The sequence below is a fragment of the Platalea leucorodia genome (assembly GCF_965183815.1).
Source record: "Platalea leucorodia genome assembly, chromosome: 19".
Lineage (NCBI taxonomy): Eukaryota > Metazoa > Chordata > Aves > Pelecaniformes > Threskiornithidae > Platalea > Platalea leucorodia.
In genome coordinates this window covers 5,007,028-5,034,405 of record NC_138841.1, presented here as the reverse complement: position 1 = coordinate 5,034,405, position 27,378 = coordinate 5,007,028, and the positions used below count along the sequence as shown (strand labels likewise).

The 27,378-nt window shown below is 35.6% G+C and overlaps 1 protein-coding gene across 1 annotated transcript; it reads right to left on the bottom strand.

Annotated features, from left to right (window-relative positions):
* Positions 1-443: 443 nt before the first annotated feature.
* SYCP1 (synaptonemal complex protein 1) lies at positions 444-27,272 on the bottom strand (the record flags this gene model as incomplete). The annotated part of the gene is made up of 31 exons (XM_082330432.1): positions 444-587; positions 672-758; positions 1,136-1,279; positions 2,274-2,453; positions 2,596-2,655; positions 5,052-5,126; positions 6,055-6,147; positions 6,801-6,911; positions 8,095-8,211; positions 9,438-9,500; positions 10,188-10,250; positions 10,603-10,665; positions 11,159-11,240; positions 11,916-11,986; positions 12,231-12,348; positions 12,755-12,858; positions 13,838-13,942; positions 15,082-15,143; positions 16,295-16,362; positions 17,120-17,304; positions 17,438-17,532; positions 18,739-18,847; positions 19,840-19,913; positions 20,548-20,617; positions 21,776-21,834; positions 23,157-23,230; positions 23,422-23,489; positions 24,328-24,492; positions 25,823-25,869; positions 26,036-26,120; positions 27,165-27,272. 31 exons carry the CDS (start codon positions 27,270-27,272, stop codon positions 444-446), a joined length of 2,949 nt encoding a protein of 982 aa, XP_082186558.1.
* Between the last annotated feature and the right edge of the window lie 106 nt (positions 27,273-27,378).

Here is a 27,378-nt window from a genome sequence, read left to right as displayed (position 1 = left end):
GTAAAAGTGCATGCATTTTAACAGCTTCAGTATTTCTTTCACTAAATAATATCCTTTTGTGAATTATGTATTAAGAAAAAGAGAGTAAATTTAAAAGAACAAAATTGAATTTCTTGAAAACTAGTATTTCTAATGCCAGACTTTTTTTTTTTTATTTTTGAAACAGCTTTCTATGTAGTTATACTTCTTGCTAAATTAAAAAATGGGCTAATTTGTCTCCCGACCTTTTATAGCCTAGGGAATGAAATGTAGAAAATGCTCTGCAGGTGGATGTAGTTATGTATCTATAAAGTTTATGTGTATAAAGGAAATTAATGTGGTATTAAACATCCTCAGTATGACAGAAAAATGCAACAAGGTACTAACTCTGAAAGAATAATAATACTGTGGTTGTAGTAATCAAGGCATTGATTACATTATAGGGCACTAGTCATTTTTTCATTTTAAGAAAAGAGGATCTCAGCTTCTTTAATTTTTCTTTTCCTGTCCATTTTGGAAACTGCAGTCCATCCAGCCTCTCGCATTTTTCTCATGGTTGTAAGTTTCAGTACAGAGCCTGGAGTTTTCACATTTGATGTACTTGGTTTCTAAGAAGAAAAATAAAGCCATCCATTAGTTTCTATAACAATTTCCTTAACTGTTCGTTTTGATCTGAAGAAAAGCTAAGGTACCTTTTTTGGCGTCATGGCATATAATTGTGAAGCTTGAGGATAATCTTTGTACAATTTTTTAAACATTTCTTCCTCCGAGACTATGCTCTTAAATTAAAAATAAAAAAGTTACTTAATCACACTATATTAAAAAATACATTTTCTTTCCCTCTAGGAATATTAGAGTACAAAAAAAAAAAAGTTGTTACTATGAAGCCTCAACAGATCAATAAAAACAATGTAAAGAAACATTATAAAAGTTAATATATATTTTTGTATAGTGGTACTCTGTTTGTCATATATTTACTAATTATGTACATATAAATACAACTCCAGAAAGAACCAATGAAATAAAAATATAAACATAAATATATACACATAAATATTGTCGTGTATACAGAACCCCACACACTTTATATACATTCTTAGATATAGCAGTGTGCATAAAGGACTGTTAAGTCCACTATTTGCTCTCTGATTTTTACCAGGAGGTCACTGTGTTCAGAGCTATCTGACTGAGCATCCAGCCGTAGAAGCACTTTTTGCTTTTTCCTCGTGCACTGTTCTGAATGCAGATTTGTGCTTTCACTTTGCAGTTTATGTATTGGAGGAGTCTTTATAATATATGTCTGGGAAAGAAAAAGATGGCATTTAAAATTACATTTTTAGTGGTAATTACAGAATCTAAACCCAAACTCATAACCCAGTTTACAGACTGAGTATCCAGGAAGACACTAGAGAGATGCTGTGGAACAAATATCTTTCCATCCAAAATGTGAAGCAAAGACACAAACAAAGCAAAAAAAAAGAAAAAAAAAAAGAAAAATAAGTCCTTTTTTTGGTGCCAAACAAGGAGAATGAACAGGAAGCTGTGGAAGAACTGCATTTTATGGCACACTGTACCTGACTTCTTCATGCTTATCTGCAGAAATTCAGGTTATTCTGAACTGTAGTCAGTACATGCAGACTATAACCAACATTAATAAAGTGCAAAGAAACAAAACTGCAGGAAAAAGCTTTCAGAAAGACATTGACAGTGATATCAAGAACAAAATTGCTTTTACTGAAATAGTTCTTTCACTAGAAGTTAAACTTCTCGGAAACATTGGAATGGAACAATGCAATCCTTTTTTAGAAAGGATACCATAAAAATGGTAGATGTTTCTAAAAAATGTATAAAGATATAAATATCTCACGTGAGCTTCTGAGGGTAGAAGCATAGGTTTTATAGTTATGACGAAGCAGTCAGGAATACTTTGATAATTTTTACAGCTACACAAGCTATTTTCTGCTCCATAGAGAAAAATGTGCCTTTACAAACAGAGACCACTTTTCTTTTAAGACTAAGTAAAAGAATTTACATTCACAGTCCCTCTAGGACAGGAATTGTTACTGATGAATGATAACAGATAAATTAAGTAACTGAGCAAGAAAAATGACACAGTGGGAGCCCTTACACAAACTGCTTTCTAATGTCGCTGTGGAATACTTTTTTTTTTTTGTGGCTATCTACCTTTTAAATCCCTGCTTATCACAACAAAAAATAAATAAGCATCTACAGAGAAGTGAGAAATACAGTCAGAAAAATAAAGAAGGAACAATTCACTCTTATGAGTTACGAACCTTTAATGATGGACTACCCAAGGGACTTTTTGCAGATATTGAAGGAGGCATTTTTTTCTTTTCCATCATGTTGGCTTTTATAGGAATATCATTTGGAGACTTTTTGTTTTTTACATTAATGGATGCACAGTCCAGATCTAAATGAGGTTTAGGAGTCTCAGAAAAATGAGTTTGTATTTTCTAAAATTAAAAAAGGTTTAAATTAAAAACATTTCAATGTCTTTTGTCAAGTGTACCTAATTTATCATGGAACGTCAATTAGATTGCATACGTATAAGTATTACCAAATTCTAAAATTAATTAATGATAAGGTTAAAGCTACCTTGTGCTTCTTTTCATTTTCAGGAACCAAATTTGGGGGGGATTCTTTTGCGAGATTCTCCTAAAAAGAGTTATGTGATAGGAAGTCAATATTTTATTTTAATTCAGTTATTTAAAATCTTCTTGGTGTAATTACAGAACACAGTCCACGATCATACTCTGTTACAAAGTTCACACAAATATATGACGCAGATTTAGTTAAACTGCAGCATTCAAAAGACATTACTTTTCTATTCACAGTTTCATTTCTTATACAATTTCTCCCATCTCTGCTAAGGAATCTCCATACCAACCCTTTTTAATGAGAAAATAGGATACAATTTTTATCACAGCTGTATTTAAAAAAAAGAAAGAGCTCTATTTTCTAGTTATTATCTCATGGGAGAAACTGGAAGCATTCTTGCTTATTAAAGTAAATGTTCCTTCGCTGTCTTTTTAATTCTAATTTGCATTTCTTTTGCCAGCTGAAGAATACTATATAGCAATCACAAAATCACAGAATGGTTAAGGCTGGAATGGACCTCTGGAGATCATCTAGTCTAACACCCCTGTTCACCGCAGAGCGAACTAGAGTAGGTTGATCAGGACTGTGTCCAACAGGGTTTTGAATGTCTCCAATCACGGAGACTCCAACACTTCTTTGGGCAGCCTGTTCCTGTATTTTATCACCCTTACAGTAATAGTTTTTTCTTGTGTTTAAATGGTACTATTTGTACTTCATTTTGTTCCCATTGCCTCTTGTTCTGGAAACCACTGAGAAAGTCTTGCTCCACATTCTTTAGTCCTCCCATAAGGCATTTATACACACAGACAATATGCCCCTGAGCTTTCTCTTCTTGAGGCTAAACTATCCCAGGTCTCTCAGTCCCTCTTTTCTGTCAGATGCTCCAATCCCTTAATGGTCTTCATGGCCTTTTGCTGCATTTGCTCCAGTATGCCCTTGCCTGTCTTGTACCGGGCAGCCCAGAACTGGAAATAATACTCTAAATGTGGTCTCACCAGTGCTGTATATAGGAAAAGGATCAGCTGCCTCGACCTGCTGGCAACACTCTTCCTAATGCAGCCTAAGCTGCTGAGCACATTTCTGGCTCGTGTTCAACTTGCTGTTCACCAGAAGCCCGGGGTTTTTCCTGCAAAGCTGCTTTCAAGCCTGTCAGCCCCTAACCTGTACCAGTTCTAAAAGTTATTGCTTCCCCACTTCACGTTGCCCTCTGTTAAACCTGATGGGGTTCCTCTTCACCCATGTCTCCAGCCTGTCCAGATCCCTCTGAAAGACAGCATAACCACCAGCTCTATCAACAACTCTGTATCACCTGCAAACTTGCTGAGGCTGCACTCTGTCCCGTCATCTATGTCATTAATGAAGATGTTAAACTATATCGGACCCAGAATCAACCCCAGGCGTACATCACTAGTGACTGGCCTCCAGCTGGACTTTGTGCCACACTACTTGCAATCCCTTAAGCCCAGCAGTTCAGCCAGTTTTCAATCTACTTTGCTGTCCAACCACTTACCAGTTTGCCTGTAAGGATGTTAGGAGAGACAGTGGTGAAGCCTCACTAAGGCTGAGATAAACAACATCCAGTGTTTTCCCCTCATCTGCCACGTCAGTCATCTTATCATAGAAGGCAATCAGGTTGGTTAAGCACAATTGCCCCTCCCTATAAATCTATGCTGACTACTCCCAATCACCTTCTTCTCCTTCATATGGTTGGAAATGGTTTCCAGCGTTATTTGTTCCATCACCTTTCCGGGGATTGAGGTGAGGCTGACTAGCCTACATTTCACCAGATCCTCCTTGCCCTTCTTGAAGGCAGGAGTGACCTTTGCTTTCTTCAAGTCCTCAGGAACCTCTGCCAGTCACCATGACCTTTTGAAGATAATCGAGAGTGGCCTTGCAATGATACTGGCCGCCTCCCTCAGCCCTTATGGGTGTATCCCATCAGATCCCATGGACTGATGTATGTTCAGGTTGTTTAAAGATTCCCTAACCTGATCCTCCTCCACCAAGAGCAAGTCTCCCTTTCTCCAGACTTGCCAGGTCCCATTGAGTACCACAGCCATTTCCTTGTCCTTTGTCATCAGAACTCCTGCCACATTTGGCAGCAGGTCCTGTAGAAGCCTTTCTTGTTGCCCTTCACTTCTCTTGTCAGTTTTACCTCCAGATTGGCTTTGGCTTTCCTGACATCATCCCTGCAAGCCTGGACAGTTCTTCATAGGGTTTCAATTTCTCCCTGCTTCCCTCACACTTGCCAATTAAGGAGTAATGCAAAACATTCACTACCACCAGAAGTGAGACAGAACGACTTCAGAGAGCATCAAGCTCTTGAAATCAGACAGCGTATGAAAGCAAGACCTAGAATCAAAAGTGCACTTCACAGTTGTCATTATTATAGTGCATAAGAGCAGGCCAAGCACGTCACCCATACGGCTACATTTAATAAAAAAAAAAAATACCTTCTCTTCAATTTCTGCTTTAAGTTGTTCCTTAAGGGATGACAGTTCGCTTTTCAAACATGACAGCTCATTTTCCTAAAAACAATTAGATAAAGGGGAGTGTTAACTATGCTTAACCTGGAAAAAGGAAAACAGTCCAAATGAGACCGTAATTAATAGGGATATTCATTATAAACAAAAGAAAATTCCATTTGTTCAATAGAGCTAACTTAGCCATAAAGTTAGCATGCTGAGAGGTATCTACAATTCATTTTCAGAATGATTCAGTCACTGGAATAACAGGTGATCAAAGAAGCAGCTACCAAATTAAAAAAAAACCAACCATGTAGACTTGAGTCACACCTCCTTCTACTAAAAAATCTAACTGAAAAAAAGCTCTGTGAAGAAATATTCTGTGAAGGGAAGTGTCAGAAAAATACTGCATTTGAAGTAGATGCTGTAGAACTACACTTTTGTGAAAGTCTTGAGGGGATGTTGGCTCTCAGAACATTTCTCAAAGCTAAGCTTCCCAGAAAGGAGAAAAAAAAAAAAGGCAATGCAACTCTAGCCTTGAAGTTTTGTTTTAGTTTGTTTTAAAAAGAGCTGAAGTACTACTAAGAAACAGGTACTTGGCCAGAACTGTTCAAGGTAGGAACTTAAAGCACTTGTGAGAACAGGGGAGTGGGGGGTGGAATCCAACTATTCAATACAAAAGTTTCTTATTCAGGCAGTGAGGTTAGAACATGACGCACTATCAGGAAAAGCAGACAGAAAAGCACAGCTGCTCCAATTTATTTTTAGAAACATTTGGGGTTTTTTAGTGCACATAATAAAATCTGTAAGAAAATAACAGTAAACAGGAATTAGTGGGTTGATCTTTACTGTTCAGTCCCACTAAAGCAGACACTTAACCACCCTCAAGTGTTAAATAGGAAGAAGTCTAATATGATATTTATAATTATGTTACGCTTTAAGGACAGCAGCCCCTCCATTTAATTATTTAGTGCTAAAGAGTACGCCTTACCAATGATCTTTTTGATGATAACTGCTCTTGCTCTTTTATTTTAAAAAGCTTTAACTCTGTATCTTTTTCTTCAACCATTTTATCGTATTCATGCTGTGTTTAAAAAAAAAAAAATCAAAACATTTGACTACATGTTACAATTATAGATCTACCTAGTCTTAAAACACTACTTATTTTTTCAAATAAGGTGCTTCTGAAGATTCGGAAAGCACTATGAACATTTATGCTTTAGCAGAAACTGTAAAACAGAAAACACACAAGCAGTATTATTTTGTGGGCTGACAGAGAATGCTTTCTCTCTAGGCAGCCATGCGTGTTCCAGCACATAAAAGCTAGCCATATTATTTTTATTAATGGTATCTGCTAAATATACTGCAAAACAGAGTAATAAGGAATGAAGTTAAACTGCTGAAGGTCACTAAGTAATCTCCTCACAAAAAGAGGCCCAAACTGATACTGAAGAACACTGCATTAGGATGGTATAAAAGGAAGCCTGAATATAAAAAAAAAAATCCTAGAAATTCAGATAAATGGAATTTATCTGCCAGTAGGCATGTTTTCAAAATCTGAAGATGAATTTATTTTTAGATGATGAAAATGCAAGCATGTGTTCAACTTCATTTTCCTGGACTCATGTCTTTACTATGAAGTTTCACTTTCTAATTCATAATATTCTGGTTTTGAAAGGTTTTTACTTAACATAGTATCACACATTACAAATCACAGAAATCAGTAAAATCTCTTACCTTGTGTTTTTCCATAAGTGCCATCATTTCAGTTATCTTGTGTTGACATCGGATATCAGTTTCTCTCTGTGTTACTGTTGCTTCATCAGCAAGCAACCTCATCTTTTCTACCTGTTAGTAACAAGTTTCATTTAATTCATGAAAAATTAACAGCAACGTATTTTTAAAACATCCTGGTTTCATTTCTTGTTACCCCTGTGGGTGCAATGTATATATAGTCTCATTTAGTGTAGTCTTCATTACTTTTACGATGCTCTTCAAATCCTACATTTTTTATGCATATTGTTAAAATGGGCAAATTAACTGTTGTGGCCGGCAGGCAGCTAAACACCACACAGCCGTTGGCTCACTCCCTGCCCGCCCCTCAGTAGGATGGGGGAGAGAATCAGAAAAAAAAGGAAAAAGAAAAAGTAAAATTTGTGGGTTGAGATGAAGACAGTTTAATAGGACAGAACAGGAAGGGAAAACAAAATAATAATCATGATGATGATGATAAAAGAATATACAAAAGTAAGTGATGCACGATGCAGTTGCTTACCACCCACCGACCGATGCCCAGCCAGTTCCTGAGCAGCGGTCTTCCCCCAGCCAGCTCCCCCCAGTTTACATACTGAGCATAACATCACATGGTATGGACTAGCCCTGTGGCCACTTGGCTCAGCTGTCCTGGCTGTGCCCCCTCCCAGCTTCTTGCTGGCAGGGCATGAGAAGCTGAGAAGTCCTTGACTAGTGTAAGCACTACTTAGCAACAACTAAAACATCAGCGTGTTATCAACATTATTCTCATACTAAATCCAAAACACAGCACTATACCAGCTACTAGGAAAAAAAACCCAATGCTATCCCAGCCAAAACCAGGACATAAACCTAGATTAAAAGTACATCCATTCTTCCCTGGCAGACGAGCGTCATTTCGAACCACAAGGCCATTTCAAGCACTCTGCCCTGATCTTTTTTGATATTACCATCAAAAAAGTGTGGGCAGGAAAATATTATTATGGGAAAAGTTATAATAATTTGATTATGCTGTATTTATACCAAGAATAGAATTTCTGTGAACAATATCTTGACAAAAAGAATTTTTAACTGAGTTCTTATTTTTAAAGACATATACAAATACTTCCACTTAAGGACCTAATGTACTAAAGCTTTGCTCACATGCATACACAAGAAGTTCCATTTATGTTGATAAGACTGCTATGTAATAGCAAGGACTCTGGCCGACATAGCTTCATAAAACCATCACACATCAAAAAAATAACTAAAAGTTGAAGTAAAAATTAACAACTCTCACCTCTTCAAGAAGTTTATTTTCATTTACTTTTTTTGTTTCAATGTCTTTTTGATAGACATCAACTGTTTCCTTATGTTGCTTGTTCATATTTTCCATCTCTAACTGTAGTTTGTTCACCTTTTAAGAATGCAGAATTATTGCTGTTATTTCTTTAGGAATAAGCATGCCAATGACTTTTTTTACCTCTTATTTTCAGGCAGAACCACTCTGTTACTTTTCAGGTATACGACTGAACTATTTCCTATTTAACATTCAGCTTTTTTCATAAAGAGTTGACCTTTGGCCTGAAGTGAGTTAGAAAAAACAACGGCAACCCCACAATGGGAAAGACAGCCCATACCAGTCTTATGCACCCCAGTCAATACAACAGTCCCAAGCTAGAGGCTAGTCAATCACAAGGAATCATTCCCATGTAAGGGAACCATCCATTAGCAACCTGACACTATTCTGCCTTTTGTACGAACGACTCTTTAGTATTGCTGGCATGGAATGCAAGGTAGGAATAAGAAGCATAACTGATAGTCTCCTAAGACTTAGCAGTATAACTGTATGACTGTATTATGTTTACAATTAAATCTTGTTTTCCAGTTAAGAAGTGAAGAAACAGTTTATCTAGAAATAATTTATTTTCAGAATTTTATTTAGTTCTAAAAAAAGATTAATTCCTTTTAGCTGCTAATATTAATGAGAATTTGGTATGAAACAAATAGGAAGAGTCCACTCCTAAGCAGTCACCCTAAATACTGTGAATTCTTCGAAAAAAACATACAGATGGAGATTTTATTCCCTCCCTTGTAAATCTATTTAAGATTTTAACTGGTTTATGCTATTGTTTTCCTCCCAAGTGTGCATTTTGATTATAATTTTTCCTTTTAAGTTTCTCGTAAGAATACCCTCAAAACAGCCTACATCTTTCTTGAAGTGTGGTACCCAAAACTGGACACAATATTCTAATCAGGGACTTACCATTGCAGAACACAGAAAAAGAACTGCCTAAAGTGAATAAATATATATATTTCTTTTAATTGCTTTGCTATTTGAGTGGGGTGGCATTACTGAATAATGTTCAGTACACTATCAACCGAAAAAGAAAGGGACTGATTAGGAACATAATTCCTTAAGATGTGATGTCCATCTCTTACAAATGTGATAGCCCTGTCAGTGTCCAATGATTAAAAATGCAGGCATCTTCCAAAAATTATGGGCTTATTCCTGTAAAATCTGTATCCCATGAAACAATTAAGAACGTGTTAAACATGTATTACCCTTAGTTACACTGGGACTTAAAACATTCAGTCTTTGTGCTTTACCCTCATCTTGTACATGAAGTTATCTAAACCCACCTTCCCCTCATAAATACTTGCTTTCTTGCTTTCTGCAGTAATTTTCTTTTTCAGCACCTTATTCTGTTAAAATAAAGTAAAACAAACACTGTAATAAGCTGATAGAATTATGTAATGATTTAACTGCATCAGGTAGGTTGGAATCTTCAAAATGCCAGCTTTCAGAAAGCAAATAACTCTCTGTGTTGCAGTTCAGGTTCCAGATCAATTCTCCAAACAAAAGAGTGCTCAGCTACTTACTTTAATACTACTGTTACTTCATGACCTTATGAAAGACTCCTCACGGGTGACAGCAGAGAATAATGAAAGAGGGTGTAGAATGGGAAGAAAAACTAAGATACTGCTGACAGAAAATGTGCAGGTGTGATGACAAAAAATAGAAGTTATGTATTTTTACAGTACCGTTATTAACAATTTGTCTGAATGCACAATTCTTTTCTACTATTGGTAACTGAGAGAGGTCATTATTTCAAGTATATCAATGATACCATGTACTAAATGAAAATAGTAAAAGTTTACTAAAGATATTATTTCTGTAATTGCATTTTTCAAAAGTAAGGATAATTTTACAAATCAAGTAATTCAAAAGGTGACTCCTTAATTTGCTCAGAGTCAGGATAAGAAAGGAAATATTATAAATTACATAGGTATATCTAAAGATATCGCATCAGACAAAAACTGTTAGAAAAGTAACAGTTATCATGAAATACCATGTTTTATGTATTTCTGACTTTTAAGAACTGTACATACCTCCTGTTGCAACTCTTCAATGCATTTGTTTTTATTTTCCACCTGCTTCTTTAAATTATTCAACTAAAAGAGATATTTCAAACTTTAATTAATAAATTCCTAAAAAATGACTCACTGTGTTAGAGATTACTGTCAATGTTCTTAAACATGGATTCGCACAAGTCTGATTAATTCCAATGGGACTGAAACACATGCTAACATGTTACAATGATTGGAGTTTTAACCATAAAGTACTACAAGAATTTTGCTAGCCCAATATCATCGACAATAGCAGTGAACGAGTTCCGCAGTGGTTGTGGAGTTTAGAAAGAAGACGAAGAAAAAAAAAAAGTTACTTCGCAATTTAAAAAATAAATTTCAAAAATCTTGTATGAAGTTCTCTACAGTCCATGAAAAATGGTATGAATTTTCATACCTTATTTTCTAGAATCTTCAACTGCTTTTCCTTTCTTGAAATTTCATTTTCAATACTCTTAGCCTGGAATTATAATTGAAAATCTTTGACTTTTACAATGAAATTTTGAAATCCATTATGATGTTAAAAAAGCAGGTGTGCTTTGAAACTACAGGAAGAAAGTAAAAATATTTGAATGTATTTAAACTAAAACTCATATTACATATTGAAAGGTAATCCGTACCCCATCCATCACTAAGTGGGTATATGGAAATAAAAAAAGGGGGGTTCTCTGTTTGCCTGAAATCTAACAAATCTGGACTTTTAAGCCTCCATGTAAAGAGTAAACATCCCAGTGAAGGTTCTTGTCCTTTAAAATAAAAGGGCTCAGCATGTGTACATATGTTGACTCAACTGGTAGCAGCACTGAAAGAAGCAAGCGTCTGTAAGAGATTACATCCCTAGGCAGAGTTTTGCAGGGGAACAAAAAAAAAAATAAAAAAGTTTTACATGTACATTTTGTCCTACAGGTTATATTATATATTTTCATGATAAAGCACATGAGATGATGGCATACATTTTCTGCTCTTTCATCCAGTTTACTTTTATTCTCTTCACCTTTCTTTGCCATCTTCTCCTTCAAAGACTCCAGTTCATTTCTAAATGCCAAATTAACAAGCATTAGTAAATATTTACTTAATAACTTTAACTTCTTTTCACTACTGCTAAATAAACCCATACTTTATTTTCTGAAAAGAGCTGCTAATATTGATGAGAATTTCATAAGCTGTTCAATGACAATGTTCTTAAAATGACGCAAAGTGACTGGTAAGTTAATGTCTGACCTGTACATCCTTTTTGTAAGTATGGAAAGATGTTCCCCTTACCCGAGTAAAATATATTCTAATCTGTAATATTGTAATGCATCTAGGAAACATGGAAGGCTGCCTGTCTATTGGGTTGGTGGTACGGAGACTACTTCAGAGAGTAACATTTAACCAGTTTCACCTTTTCACATTTAATCCATAACCTTTAACTTCTATTTTCATTTCCTTCACACCTAAGATGTTAATGCAGAACAGGATAGCTACATGTAATACGAAGCTATGGCAAAATTTGTTCCTGTAGCAACAGGTATCACTAATTTGTAGAAACTTCTACATGGCCAACATCAATACTAAATAGTTTCTGTTTAGGTATATAGCCTAAAAAAAGCATTAATGTAAAAATCAATCATAGAAAGCAGCATATGAACACAACATTTAGACTAACTCTGAAGGAACTGAATCTACTTCCTTTAATAATATTGTACATTAATATTTGTCTTTACTTGCCTTAGCTGGCCATTTGTTTCTTCCAGCTTTTCAACTAACTGCTTTGTATTTTCTTCTTTTTTTCTACTATCCTAAATAAAGACCCATGTAAGTAAAATGAATAAAATTCAAAGTGACATCTTAAAAAATTCAAAGACATCTTAAGTAGTATCTTGACCTGCCTTATTCACAAGGGTAACTGCACTTCATTTGTATTTTAAACACCACAAGTAGTTCAGATACTCTACAGAACCACGTCATGTTGCAGTTTGCCACACGATTTATATTTTAAATTGAATGTTGTCCTTTAAAAACAGCTGGAAGTTTACAACTTGCCTCATGACTTTCTCGCAGTTTCTTGAGTTCCGTAGCCATACCACTTTTCTCTTGTACTACTTGTTCTTTTTCTAATAAAAGCTTATTGATATACACTGTTAGTTGTTCATTCTTTAGCCTAATTTAAAACAAATGGTAAAGAGAAATAAAAACATGTATTTTGAAATTTCCTTTTAAGTTAAATTTATCCATTACAAAACGTTACTTCATGCTGGAAAAAGTCCAGGCCTGTATCTACAAATTTAAGCTTTGCAGCAAAGTTACAGTGATGCAAAAAGGCGACAGAAGAAGGAAAGAAAATGAGAGTCAACTTTTATATAAAAACAGTGGTTGTTATATAGTATATATAGGTTGGTATATAGTATATATAGGTTGGTATATTGTATATAACGGATGTCGTACTGTGTGCATAGGTTCAAAATTTTCATTAGAGAACAATCATAGATCTTTTAATTGTATATTAAAGTAACTTCTGCATAACAAAAAAAATTAAACTAATACTATATTTTCAAAAATGATCATACGCCTCTTGTTCAAGATCTGTATTCAGTGTCATAAGCTGTTTTAAATAATCTTGTTCCTTTTCAGCTGTACTAGTCAGCTGTACTTTCAAATCATGGATTTCTTTCTGCAGAAGAAAAAGAAAGCGTTTGGAGTACACATATGTAAACTACAAGTCATGAAAGCTATCAGAAATGAACTGACAACACAAAGCTTTAAGATGAAACAAACTACATACATGCCATAAATTAGCCAGACTGTACCTTTACATCTCTCTGTTGTGACGTGGAAGTAGTGTGAGATACCGAATTCTGATACAAATGCTAAATGTGTCCCTTATTGTAAGTCTAACTAACTAGTCTGCAAAATTACTGACAACATTAGCTTTCCTTGGACATTATTTTAAATAAAGACATTTGCTTCAGACATCATAAGCTTTTGCATTCACCTAGATAAAACAAATTTTAAAAAATCACAGAATTCCAGTACTATGTGATAGAATAAGCAAATATTTTGGATGCATCCCAAACCACAAAGCAAAACTCTTCCCTCAGAAATTTGCTGCCATTAGAGGGTAAGGCAAACCCTGTAATGTAATCTAGTCTAATAATATACAAATGCTTTGAATACTGTTTCCTCCAAATAATTGCTGATACGCTGATACCACAGGCACTGGCAGGCAGTTGATGGCGGGGGGAGGAGGGAGAGAGGAAGGGGGAGAGAGAGAGATTAGTTTATAAGCACAGCACATAATGAACTTCTGGAATTTCTTAACACATAAGGCTGTGGAGGCAAATGGAGGAGGTTCAAAAACAGATGAGAGAAGTGAACATCAACAAGTCCATAAACATAGCAAAGGCAGCGGACAGGGATGTGTCCTCAAACATCCTCAAAACACCTACTGTAGGAATGCAAGGGGAATGGACCATAGATAATAGTGAGGCTCCTCTACTACATAGTATCTTCCACTGTCATTGTCACAAGCAGAGCAGTGCTCTGGGTGGAGCACTGGTCTGACTGTGATATTTCTTATGTTCTTATATACACGTGATAATGTGTAACTTAACTATTTATAAAAACATGTTACTATCACCCTTTATTCAGACCTCTCTGATTTGGAGAACATTTTTCGTTTCTTTTTCTCTCTCCTGCAAATTTTCTACAGTGGCTTCAAGATCTTTCTTCTTCACTAGAAGTCCTTCAACTTTTTCCTGTTTAAGAACACAAGCGAAACTCCGTTTAGAAAATTCAATGCACAGTATATAAGGAACAAACTTACGTGGTAAAATGCAAACCTGGTTTCACACTATCTTACTTTAGCTGATGCAGTTTCTTGTTAGACTTGTAAATACAAGATCATAACTAAAATAATCCCGTATTAAAAGTGTACTTCATATAGCTTAGACATCTGTAACAGAAAATGGGCCTGTGTCACAGTTCAGTAGGGTTCACGGAGACCAGAGCTAATTACCTCAGGAAACTTCCCTATCAGTAAGAACAGAACACCCAGTATAATGGGAATACATGGAACAGGGTGTTATAACCCAAAAGACCTTTCTGTAGCCTCTTAAATGTTTTCTCTGAAAAGGGACATGCATCAACACAGCATGCAATGCTTTCTAGATACTAAATGCTGCAGTGTGGAGGACACCTCACCATAACTAACACCCCAAAACCAGCAAAATAATCACAACAGATTTGTGAAGTAATAAACCTATGAAACTGCTTATTAGCTTCCTCATTTTGGCACACATAACCTTTTCAGAAATTCCCCTGCCTTCTCTGGGTGGTGTCAGAAGCTTGGTTATCCTTTAAACACCAAAATGAGGTAAACCTTTACAATGCTTAATTTTTAGAAGACTATTATGAAGAAAGCCAGCCACTCGAGGAATTATCTTTACTGTCAAAAATTAGTTGATCCCTCAGCCTTAACTGTCATATGATGCGTGGTGCTTACATGTTTTGAGCTAATGTTCATCACAAAAAAAAAAAAAGTATTTCTCAGCAAGGTTCAGAATGAGGAAAGAGTGAGTACTAGGCATAACTAAAAATGGGAAATCTTTATGTCCAGAGGGAGTGGCATTTGAATAGGTGTGAATGAAGAAGGAAACGACCAGAAATGTTGATAAGGAAAACCAAAACAAAGCAGAACAAAACAAGAAAAACAGTGGAAAGACTCAAGTCCTTCAAAGAAAACATTGGAATTGTCTAAAAGACACGTTAAGAAAGTTCAGTAGCAACATTAAGGCAGATTAGACAGTGTTTGTATATGGCATTTAAGATACTTAAAAAGCAAGAGAGACTTCATATGAAAAGTAAATGCCGTGAGACTAATAAAATAAACATTTACCAGTGTTTCTGACAGCTCTTCGAGTTGCATTTCTTTGTCACATTTTAGTTTAGTCATCTCTTCTACAGCGCATGTAATGTAAAATCAATTGAACAGAAATAATTTTACACATTTAGCAGGCAGTATAAAGCATTTATCCCTTTGCAGTACCCAATTTTCAAAACTTGTTGGATTAAGTTCAGAAATTGTAAAGCTAAATTATAACCTAAATTATGATTTAATCTAAATGTAGAGTTGAAAAAATTATTCAGAAAGACATTAGCAAATATATATCTGAAGAGAAACTAATAATTTGTCTTAAATAAAATTCAGAGCCTATTATGTTTTCCACAATCATGGATTCAAATAAACCATGGACTGTAAGAATGTTTACAAAGGAGTAATCTTCAAGCATTGATGCATCTGCATTTTTCCAGAAAAAAAATCTGGACTGCTGAAGATATTCACATGGATATGCTGAAAAAGGAAACCACTTATTAGTACCTTGAAAATGTTTTCTATGTGCACATTCACATTACTGGTATTTTTTTGCAGGTACTGGATACCAAACTCATTTTTGCTCTGGAATTCTCACAGGTCACATCTCACCTTGTTCTACACAAGCATTAGCAGTTAAGTTTTGAACACTTATCTTTAGATGCCCTCAATACATACAAGGACGTCAAACTATATTTCTCATCTATCATATCAGGACTAGAGACATATGCTGCGCAGTGGGAATGCAGTGGTAAAGGTAGATCTCTTCCTCTGGGGGCTAAGAAGCATGTGTCTAGAAATCAGAGGATATCAAAGCAATGTTTAAAGCTAACCACTGTCAGTGTGATTCTACGTCCAACATGGGGAGTGGTCTGCAGGAGAGCTTAATGCAAGTGTTTGTAATTTCTGGAATCTACTGCTCAGCGTCTAATACCCCTTCTAAACCAGGTCTGCAGTGCTATCAGTCTGAGAAACCAAAATGACTTCCAGGAGAATCCATGCATGTATGGTCTTACTGTTGGAGGTCTGCACAGCACTGCTGTTTGACTCTTGCCAGCTACAATGACTACCAAAGGAGAGGGAGTCAGATGAGTAAACATAAATTTAAGCATTCCTGACAGGTACAGGGTACTGTAAAACCATTTTTCCAAGCCATAGGGACAGTCTATTTTCAGAAAACAGCAGAAAACATTTTTATTAGTACCTAGCTCGCTTTCTTTCTTTCTACAAATCTTACCCAGTTCAGCAGACTTATTTCTGAGCTCCAAGGTAAGTAGCTTTGACTCATCTTCGTATTTCTCCAATCTAAGAAAATGGTCATTAAAAAAAAGTATATTGTATTGTACAAAGCACTGCACTTGAAACTTAGAATTATGAAAGTTGGGGCAGGGGGAGGGGGGCAAAAATTTGCTTTCTTATAGACCCATATCAACCAGCACAAAATTACATTAAATTCTCTGCATTTAGACTAGTGTGTAAAAAAACTAATTTCAGCTTCATATTCCTTTGTTCTTGGATTTGTCATAAACTGCAACTACTTAGAAGACACCTTAATGCCACGTACCCAAAATCACTGTTTCTTGAAAACTCAGCTGTGATATGTATTAAGATACATCTTTACTGCTCTGTTCCCTTTTTTTAGAAAGGTTGATTTTAGTTGCTATCAGGTTCTTTGACAGACATATAATTTTTAAAACTACAGAAAACCTGAAATACATTAGTAATAAGCATCGGCATTAAACAGTACTATTATCACATACGGAAAAATATCTTCCTCACTAAATGTTCCATTAATAAAGAACTGTCAAGTACTAAATGAGATTACTGCTCTCTTAGTTAAGAGCTGCATCCACACAAAATCAAAGAGCATAACTGTCTTCAAGTGCTAATAATACAAATAACCAGACAGGTGAAGGACTTAAAAAAAAAATAGTTATTAGCTATTACAAAAAAATGTAATTACACCAGATCACATATGAAGTTTAGGTTTTATTCCCAGCAGCTCGGTAATCTAGTGTGTTACCTACAAGATCATTCTTTGAATTTAAACTGTTTAATTTACCTATTTTGCTCTTTCTGCAGCAAGCTTTTCAAATTGGAAATAGAAGTTTCAAACTCCTCTCTCAGGGATGCATTCAAAGCCATATTTTTTTTACATTCTTCCACCTGTGCTTCTTTTTCTCCAGTGACCTGAACTAATGCTTTCACCGCAGTCTCCAATTCAGTTTCTAAGCTCTTTTGAGTAACCTGCAAAAAAATTATATAATTTTGAAACATGTTTTGCAACAAACAGATACAATTGTTTCATAACTAAAGTATCAGTATTTATGCAATTACCCATCTCATCTGTTTATACTGGAAAATTATAAGCAAGCTGTACCTCCATTTTTTGCAATGAAACTTTGGCCTCTTCCAGTTCTGCCCTCATGTGTTCTTGATTGATCTGGGATTCCTTTAACATTTCTCCTTCATGTCCTAAGCAAAGAGATATATGTTTGCATTTAAGAAAAATAGGATTTTTTAGTAAAAAATGCTTGCATTTCTATTTTACAGATGAATACGTTACTACATCTTAATCAAGTTAGACAGTGCATTCATGTCATTGTTAAGGAAAAAGCCTCCAAGATGATTATTCAACTTATTAAATAACACTAACCAAAATGTAAAATTACATACATTTATAAAATTTTAACAAAATGCAGCCACTGATATGTGTCTGCCATAAAAACGATACTAAAACCTTCCTCCCCACGCCCCCGGGAAGGGGAGGCTGAAAATTCCCTCAGTTCTAAAGAACAAAGGTATTTGCATCATATACTATAAATACTTTGTAACATAAATGGCTTAAAAATACTGAAAATCAAGTTCTGAAAAGTAAGTTTCTTCAGTAGCACCTGACTGTAAGTTTGCAAAACTCAAGCAATGTATTTTCCCCTTGCAGTCTTCAAAAGCTCTCACTGCTTGACTCACCCTTAAAAAAGAACCCTTCAAAAATAGTTATACTTCCAATCCCAGTCAATCCTTTGCCTATTTGCAAATAAGATTCCATTTAAAAGCTGTAACATTTTGGGGGGGTTACTTGGCAAAGATGTGAAAATATGTCTTGCTGAACACAGAACAAAGCTACTATTTATGGACTACTGAACAAATACTATACTTTGAAGACCCTTCACTAACTTAATTTGAAACAGATCAATCCAGTAACCAGGAAAAACACTTTTATTTATTATTATGCTGTACTATACAAGTCCAACTGAAATGGGAAAAATCTCCAGAACAGGGGCTGGGTTATACAGTGTACTGATAAAACTTACTTCTGTTACAGAAAAGGAATGACAGGGTATTTGGCACCTTTACAGTAGTATAACATGTTCACACTAGAGTTTATTGAAGAGTAAAAGAAAAATGCCTCGCAATGAAGCTGTCATGTCAATATAAAAACAGGGTGTAGCCTGAGCCTAAAGTGAAAACCTTTGTTATGAAATAAGGCCCTAGATTTTATACACATGCAGATTACACCACCAGTCCTGATCCCACATCAGCAGCTTCTGTTCCAAAAGAAAATATGGCCTGCAAGGCCCCAAAATTCTGCTGCTGACTAGTAACAGGGTAAAATTAGCATGATCCTGTTTCCTATACTTTTATAACCAAGTACATTTTAACATAAGAGAGAACTCTTACTTTTTGCTTCTACTAAGTCAGCAATCTTATTTTTGGATTCCTGCAGCTGAGTCTTGATGTCTCTTATTATATCATCTTTTTCATCACTCTGTATGGTAAGAACTGAAATCTAACAAAATTAAAATAATATCATAATGAAGTCTAGAAAAAAGGACAGATTCTCATTTTCATTTGTGTACTGTGTATGATTAGCATACATACTGCTGTCATTGAAGTTAAATAAGGTGGTTGGTCTTAGCCAAATATTGATCAAGTCATGTTACTCTGGATGAAAAAGCTCTTCAGTTCAAAACCAAAACATGAATTCCAACAAACTAAAGATACTGGAACATCACTAAAGTTAGCAGAATCTGACTTAAATGCAGCTCCAGCTGTTATTTTTGTCCTTTTTACTGATAACCAGAAACACTCCTTGCCCCTTTGCAACGTCACATCCATCCTCAGAAAAACCAACAACTCTTGACCTTCCCAGATACAGACGGATGCTCTGCTTCTCAGGCTCCTGCTTACAAACTAAAAACTCTTATCACAATTAATTTATTCAACTTAATCCATCTTCCATCATGGCTACCTCATCACCACTACAAAAAACCTACTCTGATCTCAGATTCCTAAACTCTGTTACCAGCCTGGGGTCTGATACGCGTTATAATCCTTCTTCCCACCTTCCTTCTTCCTGGATATGAACTATACCTTTCTTAACTATGAGGAGTGATCACTTTACTAATTTTATGCTTCTGCACAAGCCACTTTTGTAAAGGCAAGCATACATACAGGGAACAGAGAGAGTACTCGGTGTTTACGTGGTGCTTTTAAATCCTGTCACTAAGATGTCCCTTGTTATGATACAGCAGCCTAATTCACATTTTATTCCACATAAATAACACAGAAGGAACATACCATCAGGCGGCCATTTGCAATATTAATTTCTATCCTTCCAAAATACAAATATTTTACAAACAACCAAGCACTTTTAAAGTAATCATTTTCATTTGCTATATCAGTAAGCCACAAAGCAAAACACACTTCAAATATTAAAGAAATTGCAAGATTTGTTTCAAAAATAAAGCTGTACATATTAGATTGTAAAACTGAGCAAACCTGCTTTTCCTTCATACTGACTTCCAGTTTGCATTCTTTTTCAAACTTGTCCACTTTTTCTGCTTCTTCTTTTACTTTTGAGATATAGTAATATCCACAGTTAATATACTAGCTAAAATATACTCCAAGTTGAATACAATTTCCAGTTTAAGATCGCTTATAATTGTACAGTTGTACAATTTGTTTCCTAAAGGGTAATTGTTGAGGTAATCTTTGAAATTATTTTCTAATCAGACAAATTAATTTTTGCTTTCCACAGAATTAGTCCATTATTCCATGTATTAATTAATAGTTCGCTCTAAGAAACTAACAGAAATGCATATGTAAAAATGAAACAGGCACATAGTAGTGTAAATAAAGCAAATATTTAATTAAAATTTCTGTAGCTATACACTAGTGCATTATCATTTAAATAAACCAACTACATAAAGTAAGTAGTGATCTCTAGACTATACTCCACAGACAAAACTTAGACTTTGGGTAACTATTTGAAAAATAAAGTTCCAAATCTGACCCAGTGGAAAAATAAAAGAGCCCAAGCATTTAACAGCAGGCAGCATGAATAAAAGAGGGTCCAGACTGTCAGAGAGGTAACAGTTCACCATTCTGGCACCTCGTATCTTTCTGGCCTGAAACTGCATGCAATAAAATCTATGAAGTACAAAATTGTTAAGCCTGCAGCATAAGCACAATAAACAGAATTCTCACATTTGACACACATTTCCAATCTGGTGTTCTCCGCTTGCACACGAAGCTCTTCAAATGCCATTATCATTCTCTAAAAATAAAATTCAATATATATGTTCATATAAAACTAACTACTTTCAGTAATGAAGAATTATGTTTATGGATTGTAAACAAACAGTATTACAAGCACATTCATATTTGTAGGAGAAATTTTGTTAAAACCAAAATTCAGAGCATAAACATATTTTGAGTTAACAGAATGTGGTAATTATTCAAAGTTGGAAGTTTAAGAATTTCTGTACTCAAGATCTAAACAATTTCAAGGACAAAATATTTTTACTGGTCCATGTTTGTAGATCCCTAACACAGTGGAGGAGTTGTGCTTTTCTTAGTTGCTACAACCACCTATAATTAATATTTAACCATTATACCATGTACTCTCTGACTCTGCTTAATATCAAGTTCATCACTCCCCAAAAAAGATGCCTTGCATTTCTCTATTATAAATATACTAGGGTGTTATATTCCACACTGGAATAATTAATAACAAAAATATGATGAATTAATTTATTTGGCAAGACTGCACTTCTTTTACAAATTAAAAAGGTAAAAACTCTCTTTAAGTCAAGGAATATTCACACCTTATACTTCTTATTCCACACAAAATCACCAGTTCCATAATGAATTTTGTTGTTCTGTGTCACACTCAAAACTGAAATTAATTTTCTTTGTTCATCTTTATATTGCACTTTATGTTAAATAAAATTATCTAATAGAATAACTTCAATATACCTGACCCCAAAACCTGCCTGAATACAGCCCTATGCAACCTGCTCTAGCTGACCCTGCTTGTAGCAGGGGAAGTTCTCCAGATGTTCTCCAGAGGATGTTTCCAACCTCGGCCATTCTGTGAAATCACCAGACAGGTGAAACAGTACAAAAAGATGACAGAAGTTATGGCAGTCACCTAACACGAAGCAGATCATACATATCACACAGATCATATGGATCTACATCCCAAACACTGTTGCATTTTATCCAATGAATGTGCCCTATACAAAACTAAAATAATTCTTGAAAAGGGACTGAAAACCTGACTTCTGGCATCACACATGATGGTGCTAATGACTTTATCAGAGAACGTTCTTTGTACAAAGAGTACCTCAACGTATGCACATAACTCAGATATCTCAATGTATCCATATAACTTGGATCACATTTGAGCCTTTTAACAAGCTACGTCACTTACTTCAACGTTGTTATTAAGTTCCACATATAGTTGTCTTGTTTCTTCTCTTTCATGTTCATCTGTCAAAGTAAGAATGTACCATAAAGTTTTCCTTTTGAAAAAGAATGCCAGCTGTCAAAGCCATTATGCTTAAACAGCATAATAAATTAAAAAAGGAATTATGGGCTCTTTTCTTATTTTAAAAAATCATTATGAAACAGGGTGCCAAAGTTATATAATCTGCAGAAAATGTATATTCCATTGAAACATCAAGCAAACTCAACTTTGCAAATTTCCTTCCGAATCTCACTTCTTCCATGAATAGTGTAGTTCTGGATCAATTTATATAACTATATTTATTAATTTTGACAGTATCAATGTTGTTGAATATTAATGTATCAAAAATGTTAGTGTTTTAAAAACTGTAATATAAGGTTTGGCACTGAATTTCTTCCCGTCAGCAGAGATACCCAAGACCACAGAACTGCCATTATAGAATTTTAACAATATTCCATCTCCATCTTTTAATTTTTTTCTTTTGTTTTTGTAATTGATATTATTTTTCTCTAAGAAAACACTTACAGAAGAGAACAGTAAGAAACACAGCTATCAAAGAAGTACAGTACACCTATACACAGGTGTTTGTAGAAGCAAGGCTAAAAAGAAACAGACACTTCTTAAGTATCCAGAATCAAGTTAGCAAAATTTTAAAGATTATAGTAACAATTCTGAATTTCATAAATCCCACGTCAAGAATGTATTTGAAAATCTCAAGAATTTAAACTTTGTTAAGTTATCCAGCTGTCTTGGCTTGGTCAATTTAGTGAGAAGAATGCTAGATACTCATAGTGTCTTGGGGTTTGAACCTTTTTTCCCCCACGGACCTGTAACTGCTCAAACAGGATAATGCTAACTCTGGAAATTTGTTAGAGCGAGCTGGGAAAGGTAACTAGAGCAGATTCTACTGCCTACACATAGGCATGAAGTGCCACCTCATACGTCTTAATATATTCAAGGTATCTGGATGGGACTGAAAAACATCAATGGACTGACAAGACTTCAGACCTGCACTCCTCTGGAGTGGCTGCTAGTGGCTAACCAGGGTTGCTTACACTGCCTTAAACCTTGTTTCAGTGTTTGGACACCTCAGTAGCTCCCAGGCTTGTAACCTTTTAGCAATCAATCATACCGACTTCAGAAAACCTCTGGATTTAGCATTACAAAACATACGTGTCTTAGACCTATGGCTTCACTTCTAATTTCACTCTGATGCAGAGCCACACACAGTTTATCTCAACCAGAGAACGTATTTGGAAGAGAACGATAGCTTTTTTCCTTCGTGAATTTAGAGAAAGCTAGAAGTACATTTACGTTCATAAATCAAAATGTAAATAGCATTTACATTTGGTGGACTTCTCTGTGAAGTGAGTGCAGGTTTCCTTGAGCAGATCACACAGATGCCTTGAAGCGCTGTTTCTAAAAGAGGGAAAAAATACCATAATATGTTGTCACAGGAATGGATGGTACTTTGCATACCTAAGTAGTAACAATGTAAACGCCCTGATGGCCTTTACAATTTAGCAGCTGTAGGTAACTTCCCATACTAATACACTTCTCAGCACGAAACTAATTATTTTCACAAAAATACATTTGGCTGTATTACTTACTCTTTTAAGAGATCTTTATTTTCACATATCTCATCTTCCAGTTTTAAACTTATTTTTTCATTTTCAAACTAATTTTATAGGGAACAAATACAAAAACACATTATTATTGAAAAATATACTAGAAATATACTTTCACTTCTCAAATCTCACTTGAAAAAGTAATTTTCTGCATCAGAAGACAGAAATCTGTTTTATCTGATATTACATGCTGAGCCATCTTTTGTTACAGTTTGCGTGAAAGACGTAATAATAAACAATAATTTACCAGCAACTGAAACACTTACAGGTATGTTATTCATACATACATTCACACACTACATGTGCACATCCCTTCTCAGAATAACCATTTTCTCAAGGCAAGAGTCAAACAATCAGAGATGACCCAGGTTGCCAATGCAAACAAACAAAGAACAACAAAAAGAAGGACCAATAAATTGTTCAAAATATGTACTTCAGTCACAAAGCTGTCCATCACTACCAGCGAGATAAGAAACTGGGATAAAGCAGAGTGCACTACTTCCTGTATGTGTTGAACACAGAAATATGCACGAGCATTTTTCAATACTTTACACATACCAGGAGGATGAAAGCTTTTTCAGTCTTGAACAGGCTTCTGCATACCCACAGTATGATGTGCATGTAAATAATACAAGGATGGAACGCGCATTGTTAAAAAGAGGAAAACTGTTTTGAAAAAACAAAATGTTACTTTTTCCTTTAGTAACAGAAGAGCCATGGGTCACTGGTATCTAGCCAAATGACTTCTTTGAAGTCATCACATTAACAGTTCAAAATTTCTTCAACCTCTGCAACATTCTTTAATATTTAATTGTATTAATAATATTTTCATACTAAATCAGGAAGAACTTTACTTTACATATTCAATGTATATTGTACAATACTGGCCTGCAATTCTTGAATGGCTTTACGCTGTGCTTCAATAATCTTTCTATTTTCTTGCAGTTTTCTTTCTTTCTGCTTTAGTTCTGATTCCACACTTAGTTTCCACCGCTTGATCTTCTCAGCCTCTTTGTAGAGTTTTGAATACAATTCGTTCATTGTTTCTATATTCTATTAAAACAGGTTCCACAATTTAATCTCAAATGCTATTTAATTAATAATGTTTTAGATACATATTTATCTCTTAGAAATATCACAAGAGTAAATTTTTTTCCACAGATGGTGACACAAGCTTATATACGATCAGGAACCAAAGTTTAAATCTTTGTGCATCCACTGTATATGTATCAACAGACATTACAGAACAAGAGACACAAGCACAAGTGAAAAATATCCCACTGCCTTCAGATATAGCGACATTGCTACATAGATAGCCTTGAAGATATGGATAACTGCACTCAAGTCAATAGAAACTTTGCTAGAATTATCGGTAGAGCCAAGATGCCTTCCGTTAGGTCCTTCACACCATTTCCCTCCTCTTATTGTGACAGATACTGCTGAGTTAAGCAAAAGCAGCTTCAGAGATCTTGTCCAAGGCTACCTGTGATGTGTTTTTGCAATTAACTCACACACAAAGCAGGAAGAAAACCCAACCAACCTTGCGCTCTTAGAACATCTTTAAAGTGCTGTACAAGCAGCGCTTGATCAGTGGTTTAGGCAGGTAAGAGCAGTACAGTAGGCCACAGGGCAGTTCTGCAGTATGATGTCACCTAACGCTATCCTTGTTTTGGCTGCATCATGACGTTATTACAGTCCTGACTGTACTTTAATAGCTGCTAGGGCTAAAAGAAGTTTAGTCCTCATGGATATGAAAATCGTTATGAGGACTGCAAGAAATATGTTCCATTTTGTTGCAGCAAACAGCATTTCATATCCAGGAAGCACAGGAAGCTACTGCAAAAAAATTAGCTTTACTGAGCTATACTAAAGCAGAAAAATGTTGGCAAAGATGCTATGAGAAGAATCAAATGCTTGAGGAAACCACTCCACTAAATTCACTGTTTCATAGATAAAATAAAGCCAGACAAGGCAATTGGGATACTCTGCTTCGATTTTCCAAAGAATACTCTGACTTCAATCCTTCTGCCTTTAAACAGACTATTCAGAACCAGTTTCACAAAAATATTTAAGTGCCTAAATCTTAATCCGATTAAAACTCCCAGACTCCCCAGGCACTTTTCTTTAAAAAAAAAAAAATAAAAAATCAAAACAACCTGGAAATCACCTTAATATTTAAAGGTTTATCTCCAGGCATGTTCACTGAATCACAAATACCTCCTCTAAGAGATTCAGCTTTAAACAGGAGACAGAAAATTATTATTTCCCTTTGACTACTTCCTTTAGCCCTGAAGTATCTACTGAATAGTGCTTTAGGCACTGTTTTGGGAACAAATTAAGAGGCTCTAAGAAATTAGATATGCAAAGTTTATACTTAGCTGACCTCTTCATCTACCTCAGAGCAAAGTTTTACTTGCTGTGAAATCGCATCTGAAATATGAAGAGATTTTTGATCAATGTATTTCTAAAAAAATAACAGTGGAACTGTACTTAACAGGGTTACAGCTATGAAATTGTTAAACTACTCATGAAAAATGTCGACAATATTAAAAAATTTTAAAAGAATGTGCAAGGTAAATGCTTATTTTAGTCTTACCTGAATCAGTGATTTCACCACAGTTCGGTGTACTCATCATTACAAATGGCAAATTAAAATCATCATCTGGGCATTTGTTAAAACCCTGCACAAATTTAAAAATTAGTTTCTTATAGGCAGATTTGTAAAGAAGGATTATAAAACCCAGAAAAAAAGTACAGCTAATGTGAAAATAGAATTTTCCATTAATAAATCAACTACCTACAATTTTCAAAGCCCAAGGTACTGGTAATGGCTTTGGAACTCTCCTACTTGCTTCTTACTTCACATTGGCTTTTCAAACTGCTGGTCTTTTGTAGTTTGCTTTAGAGACTACACTGTAGCCAAAGTGGAAGCTTTTGATGACAAGAACTTATTAGCTATTGCACGCCTGTACACAGTTGCATGGTAAGGGACTCATTAACCAAAATGATTTTTTTCCAAGTCCAGTATTTGATACTTTTTTGCTTTATTCCCAAGAGTACTTCTGAAACACATCTGATTATGCATTAGCATGAACATTTCATTTTACAAGGTTTTTAAAAGTCACAGACATTTGTCTCGTAAATAGTGTAACCCATCTCCTGTCAGAACACCACATTTGAATCTAAACATATTTCATAAGGATGAAAGAGTATCTTGTTGAATTCACATAACTTGGAGCGTAGCGACAGAATATTTCCACTGCACACTTGATCTGGTGGGACCAATAAATCAAAGCCAGTGAGGGTATCCAAGTGGTGTACTTCCCACTTACTGTTCTGAATTACCCACATCAAACATGTATTTATCATCGGTGGTGTACAGTTAAAATACATAGCAGATGCTGGAGAAAATTATTCTATTCGGCTTTGACAGAAAAAATGTAAAAGTCTTTGAAATTAAAACTTAAGATGTTCCCCCCCCCAGAACCAATCTTAACAGTTTGCAGAAAAATGAGTTCAGCGCACAGGCTTTCACGCCTGCGTATGCGTGTGCTTTCCAGGACGGAGGTTCAGGACTTTGCTTGGGGACCACCCGGGAGCACCGCTGCCTCCCGCGTCCCCCTGGAAGGGCCCCTGCACCCTTCCACCGCTCTCGCCCCGCCGCCCGCTCGTCAGCCGTCGCCTCCATCGCCACACAACGCAAGGCCGGCAGCAGCACCGTTTACCTGACACAGCCGCGTTGCCCGAGTGCTCGTCTGGGGTTTGACTGCAGATACCTGACCACCGCTCAGGCGCGGCGGTACGAACAATTTAAACGGTTTTTCTTTTTCCATGGCCTCGGAGAAAAGGGCAGGTCTCAGAGCCAGCACCTCATGACGGACACGCTGACGCCCCGACCTGGCCGGCTGCTGAGGGAGGACAAAAAGGCGGGAAGCGAAA